Source organism: Schistocerca serialis, chromosome 4 (genome assembly GCF_023864345.2).
Source record: "Schistocerca serialis cubense isolate TAMUIC-IGC-003099 chromosome 4, iqSchSeri2.2, whole genome shotgun sequence".
NCBI lineage: Eukaryota > Metazoa > Arthropoda > Insecta > Orthoptera > Acrididae > Schistocerca > Schistocerca serialis.
In genome coordinates this window covers 600929977-600947999 of record NC_064641.1, presented here as the reverse complement: position 1 = coordinate 600947999, position 18023 = coordinate 600929977, and the positions used below count along the sequence as shown (strand labels likewise).

Sequence of the window (18023 nt, the reverse complement as noted above, 5' to 3'; positions counted from 1 at the left end):
CTTGAAGTATACTATGTTTGTGGTGTTTGAATATCTGGAATATTCTTTGGTTGTATAACACTAGCGTCCTGGAATAATCGATGTTTGTATAACTGTACTCTAAATCCAAAATAAATCTGTTCTAGCAGCACATTGGTGTTCTTAACAAACACACTTTCAGTGCAAAGTGTTGTATTTCATTGAGAATCCAGCTATTCGATTTGGACTTCATTGAGTTTATGATTTGACACTGTTTGTTGGAGATGCTAAGTATGTCACTGTGGCTCCATTTGGAAACATAAAAGCCATCGCCTACATGGACAGGAACCAGAATACAAGCAGTACATCATTCCCGTGATCCGTTGATTCAGAGAAAAATGGATTCCAAGCCACCAACAACTCAGCTGTACATCAGGTATCCATAAGTGTTCTCTAGCCAATTAAATAGCTGAAAAGATTCAACTGAGCCACAATGTACACCAGATAGGATGACATGAGGTATTTGGCTAATGTGTACCTTTACTTGGACAGCACAGGCCAGTAGTGGTTTGAGAACACTGAAAAGAAGCTTGACAGTAGGCACAAATTCCGAGCCAGATTGAAGAAAAGATTTGGTAACAATCAGCAACAATTCCACATAGTGGAAGAACAAGTGAAGAACAAGACACAATACCATGAGCAAATGATATATTTGGAAATACAGAATGTTTTGGACCTACATGTTTTGGTCTAACATGTCAGAAGCTAAAAAAACTCACACTTGATGAAAGAAGTCTCAGAATGCACATACCAAGTACTTACGGTAAGGATCTCACAATGACAGTGAAATTAATCAAATGCTGCTAGAAAATCAAGGAAATGCAATAGAAAAGAGTCAAATGGAAAAGGTATGACCAACTACTAAATGTAATCTGTATGACAATTGTGAAATACCACCATTAGCTTGCTTCTCTCATATGCCTAACAGCAAGAGAATAAATAAGAAGAGATACACCAGTGTATAGCAACCAAAAATGATTGACCAAGTACACAACGGATAGCAGCCTTGGATGTCAACCAGGTATGTCTGGAGATAAGACAGAATGCTGAAGAGGTGTATTGGACTTCAGCACCAATCTTCGCCAGTAGTCGAACACACCATGAAGAATAGATTTAGCCAATGTGGACTTACACCACACTGTCAAAGAACAACCCTGCATCAGACCAACTTGAGTACAACCAGTCCCTCATCAAGTAAAATGCCCTGGCAGAAGAACAGACATCTGGAGGACAGAGGATAATGTCACAGTCTGTTTTCACTGTGGACACCTTGGACACATTGTGCACTACTGCAGAGACAGAAAGTGAGTGTTCAGTGACTTTTACACCACAAGATGTCAACCATCACAGCAGTCCTATTCACATCAATCATCTGCAGATGATTATAGTTGATCTGTGGACTGAAGCTCATCACCATACCCTGAATGAGGTCACACCCCAACATATTCCATTCCCTTTCACCCTACAGAGGCACCAGCTGCTCACTTAGCCATGGAATTCAGGAAAACCAAGCAAGGCAACCATCCAAGGTGGTGACACTGACACAAATGAAAATGCTCCCTGGATGACAGTTGCTACAATGACAGGAAATTTCATCAACATCATCATCGATGGTCAACCACTACAGGTACTAGCTGACTCAAAGGCTTCTTTTTCTGTGATGTTGAGTTCTTATCATCCCAAGCTCAAGAAGACTATGTTCCATGACATGAAAACAATGGTGTGGAAGGCTGTAAATGTGAAATACATCTACCTGACAGGAATATATATTGAAAGAATAATTACAAGGTTATCATGAAAAGTAATGCCTTTAATACTTTTATGTGCCAATTCTTAAGTCCCTCTAACTAAAAACAAATGTTATTAACATTCCACATCATTATTCTTAATGTTTACATATTTATTTCTCAACATATAGTCACGTGAGTGATGAACACATTTCTCCCGACAATAGAACAGTTTGTTGATTAAGGTCACTCTAGAATAACTGATTTTGTTGCCAGAGGCACAACCTCACCTGTGCTTCATTACTATCAAAGTGAAGTCCTCAGAGACATTCTTCATATTTTGGAAACAAATGAAAATCAGATGAGATCACATCGGGGCTTATGGAGGGTGATTAATGACAACAAACCAAATGCTTTGGATTGTTGCAGATGTCACAGTGCTTGTGTGTGGTCTATCATTGTTATGCTGCATGAGAGGGTGTTCCAGGTGAGGATCAACTCTTTCAGTTTGAAACTTTATTACAGCACATTGTTTCTCACTCACTGACATAGTTATGTTACACACTACCATGTTACACGCCAAAATTCTCTGCCCTGTTATGGCAGATGAAAGAAAATACATAGACATGAAGAATACAGATGTAGAATGTTAGAAATGCTTGTTTTATATCAAAAGCTTTAAAAGTTTTCACATAAAAAATTCGGAATCATTACTTTTCAGTTTGCCCTAATATCAATGATGAAACAATGCTCTTCAAATTTATCAGTTTAATTGAATGTAGTTATAAGTTATTCTTAGATAGTATGCATTACAAGCAGTCATAGACTGTGGAGGACTTCATACTAACAAAGCTATTCCACCACACAATATAACAAAGATTGCTCTAAAAGGTTGTTCGCTGTTGAAGACATTTTAATCTGCCACGACATTGTTAATCTGCCATCATCAATGAAAAGAGTTCCAGCTGTCAGTTCAATCAAGAGGCACAGTTATACTGTGAAGCCTCTATCAACTTCAAAAAGTTACGTAGGCACACAAAAGACATCCAAAGGACTTCTAAGCCAACTAAAAATCATGTTGAAGTGTTCATTCTACAGATCTCTGCCTAAATCCAAAACAAAATCGTCTTCATTATCCAAGTAATAAATATGTTGAGGCACCTAGTGAAAGGCAATGGAAGCCATCCCAATACAGAGAAAATAAGAGCAGATTTTCTGACTCCTCAGTGCACTTGTGATGTAAGAAGTTTTCTCAGAATGTGCTCATACTGCCAGCAATCCATAAAAGATATCTGTCCCTTGCAAGAACTACTGCTGGGAGGTGCCAAATTTTTATGGAACAAGGTGCAAGAAAGATCATTCCTTTTCCTTGAGGATCCTCTCCAGCTCTAGCATAGTCTAACAAGAATGTTGAGACAAAAATTCAAATCAATACTAGCAGTTTTGTGATAGGGAGGTCATTAAAATGTGATAGTCAATGATTAGTGAGTACTGTCCAAGTCCAAGAAGACCTAGTCCACAAAGACCTACTTTACAACTGAGAAAGAGTGCCTTCAGTTGTTTGGGCCACCAACAAGTTCAGGCCACATTTATTTGGCAAACCATTCACCACTGTCACATATCACCATTCTTCATACTGCCTGCTAGCCTGAGGGATCTGTCAGGTTGACCCGCAAGATGGGCACTGAAGCTTCAGGAGTACAAAACAGCAGTGAGGACGAAATCTCAGTCATTGCTGCATTATATTACATTGTTGCTGAGCAGAAGAGAGATACAGCATTGCTGAAAACCATCAAAGCCTTGAGGAATGAGAAAGAGATGAAACTGGATCCCAATTAATACACAGAACGTCATGTTATGATCCAAGTTGGCAGCCGCTATGCAGGTATCACTGGCTCCATTGATCCATTGAACACTATGTGAGTCACTCTAAGGGATGCCAATGAAGGAAGAATGTGCCACAATTACCTCTGTGCCTCACGTACCAATCCTACCTGCAGAAGTGTCATTCCACAATGAATTGTACTGAAGCTCTTGGGGAGTTTCCCAAAGCCAACAAATGAGAATCAGTGGATAATAGTTTGCACTGACTACCTCAGCTACTGTGCTATCAGTAAAACTGTGCTGATTGCTGAAGCTCGAGCCCCTACAAGGAACTTTGGTTCGTTGAAGGAGATATCATTCTGAAGCATGGAGCACCTTTGCGATGATCTCTGATCATGGAAAAGGTTTCCATTTGCGACTGGTATCGGAAAAAATTTTATGTTGTGACTTCATTCACAGGATGACAACTGCTTACCATCCACAGAACCAATGGCCTCATAAAATGCTTTATTGAGACATTGTCAGATATGCTCTTGATTTACACTGATGTCAAACAGAGAGATTTGGTTACAATATTGTCTGTTGTGACATTAAGATATGACACCCCAAAGTAAGACACTACAAGCTAAGTAAGACACTACAAACTTCACCCCAATCTTTCTGCTCCACGGTTGCAAGACCAAAATGATAATGGATACATGGTTTCCACTTCAACTGATCTATATTCAGTATGACTACATGGTTTCCACTTCAACTGATCTATATTCAGTATGACTAAGTGAAACAGCTCATGATCAAGATTGAAGAAGCAAGATAACTGGCACACAGGAGAAGGAAGGAGGGCTGGCCAGGGTGGCCGAGCAGTTCTAGGCGCTACAGTCTGAAACTGCATGACTGCCACGGTCGCAGGTTCAAATCCTGCCTCAGGCATGGATGTGTGTGATGTCCTTAGGTTAGTTAGGTTTAAGTAGTTCTAAGTTCTAGGGGACTGATGACCTCAGCAGTTAATGCTATTGGAAAAATTATTAAAGTTCCACAACATAACTTATCAGTCATCACATATGAGATAAAAAATAATATCCTTTCATCAAGACGACAGAAACATACAGATGTCATTCATGTCCTCTGTACGATGTTCTACTACAGTCCAGGGGCAGAAATCGGTGATGGGACTTCGAGGAAACTGAAGACCCACTTAACGATCATTAAGCTTCAATGAGAGGGGCTATAATCACAGTAAAGAGGATGTAACAACATGACCATAATACGAGGTTCCACCTGCACAGTGATACAGAGCACCACTGACATGGTCTGGATTCTGGATGCTGTAATTTGCTCCTGCTCCTATTAGGACATATGAAACAGTGGCTCAATGTTTTTCTGGGATTAGTTCTGTTCTAACTGTATGTTGGTGTTCTTAATAAACAGGCTTTCAGTGTTAAGTGTTGTATTTAACATAAAGATGACCTCAACACCACAAGATGATTATAAAGATTACACGTTAAGTTGCAGACAGGAACAACGAAAAGAGACTTACGCATTAGCTTTCAGCCTTCACCAGAAAAAGAAACACACATACAAATTCATTCACACCAGCAAGAACACCTCATGCACACATGACCAGCACCTCTGGCAGCTTAGCCCAGAAAATATTTGTTGTACCTGTCTGCAACTTAATGTGTCATCTTAACAGTAAGTAGTAATATATCTTTTCCTTATATTGTTTGGTTTTAATCGTGGTATCTCATTGACACACCAGCCTTTGCATTTGGACTAGAATGTGGTTACAATGTGAAATTATTTCATGGAGACACTGGGAACTTCAAAAAATCTACTTCACTGTGGCTCCATTTGGCATCATAAAAGCCCTCACCTATATGGACAGGAACAGGTTACTGGCACCACATCATTCACATGATCCATTTATTTAGTTGACCAATAGATTCCCAGTCAGCAGTAAGTCAGCTTTACATCAGGCATCCATCAGTGTTCTCCAGAAATCCCAGTTCAGAAACAATGAAATGGCTGAAAAGATTCAACTGAGTCAAAATATACAAGCAGTAGGATGACATATTGTGTTTGGCTAATGTGTACTTTTACTCGGAGAGCAGAGGCCAGTTGTGGTTTGAAAACAATGAATAGAAGCTTGATAGTTGGGACAAATAAAAAGAAGTTCAATAGCCAAATTGAAGAAAATACTTAGCAATAATCAGCAGCAATTCCACTTAGCAGAAGAACAAATGAAGAAAAAGAACCAATACCACGGGCAAACAACACACTTATAAATACAGAATGTTTTAGTCTTATGCCACATCATGAATCCTTACACAAGAGAAGCTGACAAAAACTCACACTTGATGAACAGAGTTGCAGAACCCACATACCAAAATCAGAAAAGAGTCATATGGAAAAGGTATGACCAACTGCTGAATGTGGTATCTGTGGCAATTGTGAAAAACTGCTGTGAGCTTGGTTCTCTAATACGTCTCATAGCAAGAGATAAGATACACCAGTGTACAGCAGCCAGAAATGTTGGACCAAGCACACAAGAGATAGAAGCCTTGGATGTTGACCCGATATGTGTGGGGATAAGACAGGATGCTGAAGAAGAAGTGTATTGGTCTCTAGCACCAGTCTCCAACAATGGTTGAATGCACTATGAAGAATGGACTCAGCCAACTCAGATTTATGCCACACTGTCAAAGAACAACCCTGCATCAGACCAATTCGGGGACAACCAACTCCTTCATCAAGAAAACACCCTGCACAAAAATTGACATTTGGAGGACAGAGGACAACATGACAGTCTGTTTTCGCTGTGGACACCCTGGACACAATGTGCACTACTGCAAAGATAAAAGATGAGTGTTCAATGACTTTTACACTACAAGACATCAACCATCACAAAGTCCTATTCACGCCACCCATCTACAGATGATTATAGTCAAACTGTGGATTTAAGCTCATCGCCAAACCCTGGATGGGGTCACTCCCCAACATACTCCATTTCCTCTCAACATACAATGGCACCAGCTGCTCCCTTAGCCATGAAATTCAGGAAAACTAAGCAAAGCAAGCATCTGAGGAGGTGACACTGCCACAAATGAAAATCCTCCATGGGTGACAGTTGCTAAGATGACAGGAAATCTCATCTACATCTACATATGTATCTATACTCTGCAAACCAACATGAGGTGCATGGCAGAGTGTATGTCCCATTCTATCAGCTATTAAGGTTTCTTCTTGTTCCACTCGTGGGAAGAATGATTGTTTGAATGTCTCTGCACATGCAGTAATTATTCTAATCTTATCCTCATAACACATATGTGTGTGATACGTAGGGCATTGTAGTGTATTCCTAGAGTCATAATTTAAAGCTGGTTTTTGAAACTTTGTTAACAGAGTTTCTCAGGATAGTCTGTATCTACCTTCAAGAGCCCTCCAGTTAAGTTTCTTCAATATATCTGTGACACTCTCCCATGGATTAAACAAACCTGTGGTCAATGCTGCCCTTCTCTGTATACGTTCAATTTGAAGCACACAATTTTTACATTTCTGAAACTGTAGAGCAACTTGGCAATCTATACACAACTTCGAAATGTTATCAATATCTGACAATATTTATGCAGCTTCTTTCAGATAGAAAACTTCATTACAGATAACTGCATCATCTGCAAAAAGCCTCATATTACTATTAATATTGTCTGCAAGGTCGTTAATATACAACATGAACACCAAGGGTCCCAGCACACTTCCCTGGGACACATCGAAAGTTACTTCTACATCTGGTGATGATTCACCATCCAAGATAACATGCTGTGTCCTCCTTACCAAAAAGTCCTCAATCCATTCACAAATTTCAATCTATACCCCATATGATCATACTTTTGACAATAAGTGTAGGTGCGGTACTGAGTCAAATGTTTTTGAAAATCAATAAACACAGCATCTTGATTGCCTTCATAAAAAGTTTTCAGTATGTCATGTGAGAAAAGTGTGAGTTGGGTTCTACATAGTCGATGTTTTTGAAATCCATGCTGGATGGCACTGAGGAGTTGTTCTTTTCAAGTTACATTATAATGTTTGAGCTCAGAATATGTTCTAAGAGTCTACAACAAATCGACGGTAGTTTTGTGGATCACTTCTACCATCCTTCTTGTAGATGTGTGTGACCTGTTCCTTTTTTCAAGAACTGGGCACAGTTTTTTTGTTTAAAGGATTTATGACAAATTATAGTTAGAAGAGGGGCTAACTCAGCCACAAATTCAGTATAGAATCTCACAGGGATTCCATCAGGCCCTGGAGCTTTGTTCAGTTTTAATGATTTCAGCTGTTTTTGAACAGCACTGACACTAATACTTATTTCACTCATCTTTTCATTGGGATGAGGGTTACATTGTTGTAATTATCCTGGGTTTTCTTTTGTAAAGGAACATTTGAAAATGGAGTAAAGTATTTCAACTTTTGCTTTGCTACCCTCCATTTCAGTTCCTGTCTCATTGATTAGGGACTGGACACTAACTTTGGTGCAACTGACAACCTTTACAAATGACCAGAATTTCTTTGGATTATGTGAAAGATCACTTGACTATATTCCACTATAGTAGTCATTGAAGACATTATGTACCACTCTCTTGACAGCCAAACTTTGTTTTACATGTACTATGCAGTAATCTCTGTTTCTTTAGAAGCTTCCATACAGTGACTGTATATCATGGAGGTTCCCTCCCATACCTATCCAGAGCATGGTCAATTATTTTGTTAAGCTTGAGCCAGAGCTTCTCTACATGCTCTTGGCCTGTGCTGAATGTTTCAATTTCCTCATTGAGATATGACACAAGTGATTTTTTATATTGTGTATTGAACCTATACATCTTTCTGCTTGATTTAGTTGTGCTTTGTACTTTGGTAATCATTGTTGCCACTACCGCATCAGGCTCACTAATATCAGTTTTGATGTGGGATCCTCAAAGAGGTCAGGTCTATTTGTTGCCATTAGATCCAACATATTTCCATCAGGAATGGGGCTCCTAACTGTCTGTTCTAGGTAGTTTTCAGAGAAGGCATTTAGTAAAGTTTCACAGGATGCCTTCTCATGCCCAACTCTACCAAAACTGTAATTTTTCCAATTGATTGTTGGATGGTTAAACTCTCCATCAACAATTACAGTACGATCAGGGATCTATGTACAAGTGAACTGAGGTTTTCTCTAAAGTTTTCAGTTACATTAGGAGATGAGTGTGGTGGGCGATGGAAGGATCATTATCATTTTATGCCCACCCCTGGCACTGAGGTTGCTCAAACAATCTCATGTGGAGCTTCAATTCCTACCTAAATTGATCTGAGTTTCTTGCCTATTGCAACAAATACACCTACGCCATTTCCCATTTGCCTATACTTTCAATATATACTTAAGTTATCCCCAGAAGTCTCACTGCTATCAAGTTCAGGTTTCAACCAACTTTCAGTACCTAATATTATGTAAGCTTCGCTGCTTTCCATGAGCACTTCAAACTCTGGCACTTTGTTGTGAATACTGTGGCAGCTTACCATTATAATTTTAATACTCCCACTGGTGGGAGGCATTTCTTTCGATCTTACACTGATACTTCTGGGTTTCCTACAGCTGTCATTGTCTGGATTGGATGAAGATTCACCTAATCAAAAAAGCCCTTGTGTGCATCTGATACACAGTCAGCTAACTGAGTAGCAGCCTCTGATGTGTAGTGCACACCTGACCCATTTAGGGGGACCCTACAGTTCTCAACACTATGGCACAAGTCCAGGAAGTCACAGCCTCACTTGTCTCCAGTTAAGTTCTTACAGTCGACTCAGAAACAAGGGGCCACAATCAGTTCTGGGTACAGTGCCACAAACTGTGATCTTCATTGAAACTCCATGCGCATGGTTGGTCTTCTCAACCTTCTCTGCCAGTTGCTGTAATGACCCAAGTATGATTTCTGAGCCCAGATGACAGGCATCATTTGTTCCAACATGAGCCACAATCTGCAGCTTGAGTTTATCTTGATCAAAATAGCTAAAATGTACAGCACCAACAGCGCATGTCTTCTCCCTGTTGCAGTTAACAAATATCATCGATGGCCAACAAGTCCAGGTGCTAGTTGAGTCAAGGGCTTCTTTTTCTGTAATGTTGAATTCTTATCATCGACAACTACAGAAGACTATGTTCCATGATATGAAAGTGATAGTGCTGAAGGTTGTAAATGTGAAATACATCTAGCTGACTAGGACATGTATTGCAAGAATAACTGCAAGGGTGTGCTGAAAAGAAATGTCTCTGTATTTTTTATGTAACAACTCTTAAGGCTTTTTAAATAAAACAAATGTTATTAACATTCTATATCTTTATTCTTCATGTCATATGTATTTATTTCTCAACACACTCACTCTGACTAAGAACACATTTCTCACAACAATAGACCCTTGTTGACTAAAGCCACTGTACAATATTTGGCTTTCTTGACAGAGCCACAACAATATTCACATCTGACTTAACAAAAATAAATATTTTTCTGGGATTGTGGTATAGAAAATGTGACATAATTTTATGAAAGCATCATGCTATCAGATAAATTTTTCATGATGAAATAATATTTTTTTCGAAATTAGTGATTCAGTGCATGTAATACACCATGCAGAAACAGAAAACACTACTGAGAACAATATACTCAACTTCAGTTGATGCAGCATTATCTGTGGTGTCTGGATTGTCACCCCCACAATACCAGTTTGTCTAAATTATGTTGATGGGAATCATCCTCACTACACATCCTTTACGCTCCCCCCCAACACACATGCACACACAACAATCTAACTAGTCTCAGTCTCTGCTAGCTCCTGTGCCACGCCCACATTCTCCCATTACCGTACCCATTATTTCATTCTCCTTTCCATACTTTCTCTCCTCTATTCTATCTTCCACTCCCAAGTCACAACTCCACTTTGTTGTGCACCAAACAAACCGTCCTGTGTTTGCACCAGTGTGAGCTCACCCGTGTTCCACTGCTGCTTCTCCCTCCTAGTCTTCAGTCCCTTAGAGCTTGGCAGCATTTTGAATTTTGTTTGTGTGCCTACCAATAATACAATGCCTCAGATGTGTTTCTTGATTTCCTCATAGTTTCAGGAAATAATTATGACAAAAATGTTAATATTTACATGAAACAGTGTTTCCATTCATAGTTTGTCTTAAAAGCATTGGCAGAAGACACACAATCAGTTTTGACCAAGTTTATAATCAGAAATAGTCTGGTTGATATGCTCCAAAGACAACAGTTTCATTTTGACTGGCAATTTTTTTTACTATACTATTCTTTACTTCTCTAATTTTGGTTGTGCACATTTTCAGTCATTGTATGCATCATTTTACAAAATAAAATAAATGCATCATTCAAAGGATACAACGTAGTATAGCACTTACCTCTACTTTCATTTCTGGTGTCCATTCACGCAAATTTTCTACAGTTGGCCAGTATTCAAATACAAAAACAGGAACGAAATCAAGTGATAATCGTAGTTCAGGGTGTTTGATAAGTGTTACAGTTAGAGTGACAGCAGGTCCTGAAGTTGATCTGTTGAACTAGAAATAAGAAATAAACATATTGTATTCAAGTATGGATATAAAAAGGAACATCAACTCAAAAAAAATAAGAACTGCAAATATTAATTATAAGTTTGACTCTCCAACATAGCAGCCAACAAGTTTATATCACTGTACTCATTATGAGGCATTTGCTGCAAACATGTTTAGTTTACTGTTAGGGCACTGGAAAACAGGTATCATGAATGACCAGAGGCCTACTTACATAATGAGAGAATACAACTTAACTGCTGAGAAATCTCAAGTTGGAGAGACTCAAAGAAAGGGACAAAAAGTCCCAAAGACCCTTCTTGGAAAATTTCAAGAACTGTTTTGAAAGATGGAATCTGCAAAAATCATTCAACCTTCTAACCATTACTCTCTTGGAGACTATGAAGTTATGCCAGAATGAACAGCAACACACACAGAAAGAAGCATATAAACAATCATTATCCCATTAACTCATCTGTAAATCAAATCAGAAGGAAGCCTAAACATGGTACAACAAACAAAACCTCTGTCAAGAATTTTAGAGAGACTCACAGAGTACAGATGTAGATGTATACGTAAGTGGAGTAGATCTAAAGGCACAATTAATAAATAGGAAAGGGTACAATCTTACCCATTTTCCAACATGTTTCCCTGAAAATTGGCAACATACACAAACTACAAGAACATTGTTGCATTTACTGCATTTCTCCCATTCTGTGGATATGTTACCAGGAAGGCTTTAAACAACTAAATAGACACCAGGACCAGATAATATTAAAACCTGGTCAAAAACTGTTAAACTGATGTAGCTAACAAAATACACCAAACCTCTAAGAGATTAGTCTATGTGTAATACTATACATCAAGCAGGTGTAACTAAAGAAAATCAGAAAAAAGCCGGCCGGTGTGGCCTTGCGGTTCTAGCGCTTCAGTTTGGAATCGCGTGACCGCTATGGTCACAGGTTCGAATCCTGCCTCGGGCATGGATGTGTGTGATGTCCTTAGGTTAGTTAGGTTTAATTAGTTCTAAGTTCTAGGCGACTGATGACCTCAGCAGTTAAGTCGCATAGTGCTCAGAACCATTTGAACCATCAGAAAAATCTCTGTCAGTCCACAAACAGAGCATGGTACTACAGCACATGGTTAAACTCTGTCCATGTCATTCAGTGGCATTTGGTGATTGTCTGTGGCTGATACCCCTTGTGTCTCAAGCACAAATTTTTTTGCCAAGTCCTGCAGACTGAAGCGGAATACATCTGGAAACACTCAATATATGACCTAACTTTTCTAGTATCCTGCAGTAGAGTGCAGCAGCATTGATACCATTACAAAAATTGTGGATTGATATGTTGCTTTCTACCAAATGACAAATTTGTTTATCTGCTTCATGTACTCAAAACTTAAGATAAATTCACGTTTGTAATATTCAGTGCCTATGTTCCCAGCAGTGACTAATTTTATTTTCTGTTGTGATCAAAGTGAATAAACTAACATCAGCTATGAGTTTCTATGCTGCTTCTGGCAAAATTAGATGAACTTATATCATTATATATTCTAAAATCTACTTGTTTGTTTATTATGTAACGATTACTAAATAATGTTAGTAACAAATTTCAATGTTTAGGTACATAAGACAGATTCAAGTAAACATTATAAAGTAGAATTCTATTTCAAGGTTTTTGTTAGACATATTGATAGTATACACATATATGCATTGCTATGCCACTGTCTGGGGTCATTCTCAATACTGGTTCTAGTGATTAACCACAACCGCACAATGGATTGAGTGGGAGCATAAAACCTGCTTGCGCTACTAGCCCACATCTGTTACAGTAGATGTCCATTATCTCTGCTCTGAGTTGACCTAAGGCTTCTAACATTATGTGAACGACAGCATGGTAAAATGAATGTTGAAAATTTTATGCAAAAAATTGAAACATACTATCTCTTGTGACAGGGATGCTACAATGTGAACACATCCTAAAATGGTATATAAAGGTATTTCATTGAATAAGAAAGCCATCTATTTTTGCAATATTTCAGTGAATATGGAAGCCAGCTATTTTGTAAATTTAGTGGTTCATCTGAACTACAACACATTATAACAGTGTGATGTAGTACACAGTACAATTTACTTAAAAATGCAAGGGTTCTCTTTACTGATTAAGAAAGTACTGCTTTACTCAGACAACTATTCTCAGCAGTAGAACAAAGACTATACACAGACTGACAGCATGTTAAAGTACACAACTGTACATACAACTTATGATCTTTTATGAACAAACACCCTGCAAAAAATGAGAGGTTAGAGTTTAATATTTCACTGGTGTCTTGGTCACTGGAAATGACCTGTCTTTATTGAAGGAACCATCTTGGCATTCACTTCAAGTGGTATAGGAACACTGTGGAAAGTCTAAATAAAGAGGAATGGTTGACTATAATTGAGGGGCTGAGAGTACAAGTAGTTCAAGTACTTGCTGAAGCATGGCCAAAGCTAAATGACTATTTACAAATTATGTGAGTTACTACTGAATCAACACTTTTTTTCTAGTCGTCAGTTAGTTCATGTATAACCATATGTATAGTCAGAGACTGTACTGCCCATGTATTACTTTTTACAATACACTGAAAATACTTATACTCTTTGTGTCTTAAAAGTTTTTGGAGTAAAACAGATACAAGTGCAAAAACATTTTATTTACAGTGTTATATTTTCAGGATTTTTTAGTATTACACACATGATATACATAGTACATGTCATTAAAAAACAAGGAAATGAGAGTAATTAAAGCTAAATTAATATAACAAGCTCATAACAATCAGTAAATAGCAAAAAATTAAAATACCAAAGATAAAATACAATGGTGTGGTTTCAACACATACATTTCCAACATGAAAAATTTTCTGCTGACCTGCTTCACTGCTTCCATCCTGTCTTGGAGAACAAATACAGTGCCAGCAGCATTGGTCATGCAAGATGCATGTATGGAAACAACTGATCTAGCAATTGATTTTGGTATGTGTTACTTTGACATAAATCTGTACCTTTGAATTCTCTCTCTCTCTCTCTCTCTCTGTCTAGTGCTCTTATATAGCAACATAACTCGTATCTGGTCTTATGAGTAATAAATGCATTTCCGTACATTTAGAAATTGCAATTGTAAAAGTTGCAGTAGCGAAGAATTATAGTACCATTTGTGTGTGGCACTATTCATGAGGTGACGAAGAGCAAGAGATTTGTTTTAATTCAGGCAGATTATTCACTCAACAGAAAAAGTAATTGGACTGTAGATGCAAATTATTTTTTTTTTTTCAGAAACTGGAACTAGTCAACAATTACGTATGTTGATTAAAAATAACAGAGGACACTAAGCAGCTTTACAGACATGCTTACCCAATGCCCATAAGTTTCATTGCAGAGATCAATGCCAAAAACTTTCAAATTGCACGTACAATGACCTCACAGTACCTGTTTGAAAAGCCAATGGAGAAATGTGTGTAGTGTTACATGCTAGAACAGTGAATCTATTTAAAAATTCAAGCAAATTTGCCCTAGTACACTGAAAAATTTTGCCTAAAATTTTCAGAGTGGAATACTTCAGCACCATGAAACTCGCTGTGGTGTACTGAAAAATTGCACTACCATCTGAATTCCAGAACATTGCTTCTTATTTGAAGGAGAATGTGATGAGTTTTGGGTTTTACCTTTTGGGTTGAGAATGTTAATGTCAGAATTCATTAGAGCTCTAGATCAAGTATTAGACAAAGAAACAATAGGTTTCATTTTGTGTGTAAATGGCTTTCTTACCACATATCAAACAGAGGCAGCAAGTAGGCATGAAACAGACTTTGTTGGAAAAATTGAAGGATATAAATACTGTTCTTAATCTGCAAAAAGGCCAGGTTTGGTAGAGATGAACTGAAACTCCTAGAATACTTTATAAACAGTGAAGGTATAAGACCAAACCCTGTGAAGATTGGTGCAATTCTGAAAAAAGAGAGAGAGAAGAAAAAAAAGAAAATAGAGTTCAAGACAGTCACTGATGAACCAGGATTCGGCATAGGTGCCAAGATTTATCAAAGGCAAGAACAGCTCAGGGCATTCGTTAGTTAGATAGTTACTTGTCCCATAGATCAATTTCATGATAAATGTTATGATGTGAAATGTGCAAACAGAAAAAAAATACCAGAACACTTTTGGATTAAAGGAGACAGCCAGCCACAGCGGCTGAGCAGTTCTGGACACTTCAGTGCGGAACCACGCGACTGCTACGGTCGCAGGTTCGAATCCTGCCTCGGGCATGGAAGTGTGTGATGTCCTTAGGTTAGTTAGGTTTAAGTAGTTCTAAGTTCTAGGGGATTGATGACCTCAGATGTTAAGTCCCATAGTGCTCAGAGCCATTTGAACCATTTTGATTAAAGGAGACCACTCACCGAAAAGCAGATATGTTGAGTCATCAACATATGAGCACTAAAGAAAGAAAACTTGTTAGCTTTAGGAGTACTCCTATTATGAGCTAGAGTAAAATACAGAAAACACACACACACCTGTGCCCATACGTAGAGGAAGCTGGCTGAATAATGCCATGCTGCATTTTGGTATGTGGACTGGTTGTGGTGGAAGTAGTGTCAGGTGGGATGGGTACAGGGGGAGAGAGGTGGGTGGCAGGGAGTGGGATTGGTGGGGGGAGGGGGGTGGTGGGTGTGGCAGATAGGGTGACTAGAGCGTGATGCACAGTTGTCAGGGCCAGAGAACAGCAGCACGCACTGAACAAGGGGAGGTGAATCTGGACCCTGGACTGGAACAGCTGAACCATATCCTTCATCAGCACTTTAATCATCTCTCATGCTTTGGCATGAGGGACATCAAATCCAAGATTCTTCCTGCCTCTCCTAAAGTGGTGTTCCATCATGATCCTAACCTAAACAACATCCTAGTCCACCTCTATGCTACTCCTACTCCCAACCCCTTGCCATAGAGATCACATACTTGAGGTAGAAAAAAGGTGCAAAACCTGCCAAATACACCCACCCACCACCTCCTACTCAAAAAATTCTGACACAGACTTACCTAACTTCATCAGACACTTGGACACCTGCTAAAGCAGTCATGTCATATGCCAACTCTGCTGCAAACACTGCACAGCTTTTATGTCATTATGGCTACCACCAGCTGTCCACAAAGATGAATGGTTGCCAACAAACTGTTGCCAAAAATAAAGCTGACCATCCAGTGTCACAGCATGTAGCTGAGCACAACATGCTCAATTTCAATGAATGCTTTACAATCCAAGCCACTGGATCCTTCCCTCCACCACCAGCTTCTCTAAACTAGGCAGATAAGAATTATCCTATCTCCTGTATCATACTGGGCTCAGTCTATTTTAACTCACAGTGCCCACACCCTTCAGCCAACAGTTTCTTCTTTCTCCACCCTATCACCTCATCCCAATCCCAGTTCACCTCCCAATATCACCTTCAGTGCACACCACTCCCCACCAGGTCAGACACCTGTGCATCACATATCTACCCTGTCTACCTGCCACCCCTCCTTCCTGCACTTCTAGCCAGCAAACTGACTACCTCCCCCTGAGCTGTTAGCCATCTACCCTCAATCCCCCCTCTGACTCCCACCTCTGTCTCCTACTCAACCCATCCAACACTATCCCCACTACAAACAGTCCACCTGCTGAAATGCAGCATGGCACTGCTTGCCCAGCCAGCAGAAGGTAGGGGCATAGATGTGTGTTTGTGTTTGTGTGTGTGTGTGTGTGTGTGTGTGTGTGTGTGTGTGTGTGTGTGTTTTACTTTAGCTTAAAAAAACATTTACTCCCAAACCTAGGAAGTTTTCTTTCTTTTGTGTTTGTCTACCAGTAACTCAATCCTTCTCCTTAAATCCAAAAGTATTTACGTTCTGCCAGAACATTTGAACATAAAACTTATAACTAAATAAAAAATAATATTTATATGGTTGCATGCTGGCCATTTACAAGTATTTTTCTTTAAATGACTAATTATTTCTACTCAAGATTTCCTCTACAGTATATGAGGTTCTGTTAATGAGAAAGCTCCTAATCTGCTTTAGAAAACATTTCTGCTACCTGTCACACATTTAAGTGTATAAATGTACTGTGAGGCTGTGGTTAACATTCCTAGTTTCTTAACACTTTGGAAACAATCGACACCTCAGCTCCTACATCACAGGAATTAAACTCCGAAGAGATGAGTGCTGTAGGTCCTAAGTCAGGCACTTCTCAACTTGGTAAACATATTCCAATGTTTGTGTCACATATGCCATCTTTCTAAAGATATTATATGATGCTTTCACTATCACAAAAAATACAGATGGCAACACCTATCACTCATATGTTACTGACTTTGTGATGCTCCTGATTCATCTTGTTACCATGCACCATATCTCACAAGGCAACATGCAGATTGCGAGGCCTTGATTGTTGCCTGTGACATTGGCTACATGCTTTATACCTGTCTTCAAGATGGCCTAATATGATGATGAGGTAGAGTTTTTGGTAAACAATACCTGAGGTTTTCAAATCTCATCTGGTGCAGTACCCAATAATCAGTCTTTCCTTCTCATCTCATCTGATAAGTCTCACCTGACCTGAGGTTCTGGGCAACTTTTCTGAAATCTGTTCATTTTTCTAAATGTCATTAGTCCTTTTCCTTCACCCCTCTTCCTTCTCCTTCACCTCTTCTGCCAGAAGGAGCCACTTGCCCCAAAAACTTGCAAACAGTACTACCATTTTATAGGTGTGTTCTCGTAGCACTGCTTAGCAAGCAGATTTTTTATTGATCGAGTTACTTATATTTTCACATTGATTATTTCGTTGTTAGACTCACTCAAT

At 38.9% G+C, this 18023-nt stretch overlaps 1 protein-coding gene across 1 annotated transcript in view; it reads right to left on the bottom strand.

The window, feature by feature from the left end:
• LOC126475380 (cyclic GMP-AMP synthase-like receptor) overlaps positions 1–18023 on the bottom strand; it is a 268982-nt gene that overhangs the window by 116399 nt on the left and 134560 nt on the right. Inside the window, exon 6 of the mRNA XM_050103204.1 lies at positions 11008–11166. Within this exon, the coding sequence (XP_049959161.1) occupies positions 11008–11166 (159 nt within the window). The remainder of the gene's footprint in view (positions 1–11007; positions 11167–18023) is intronic.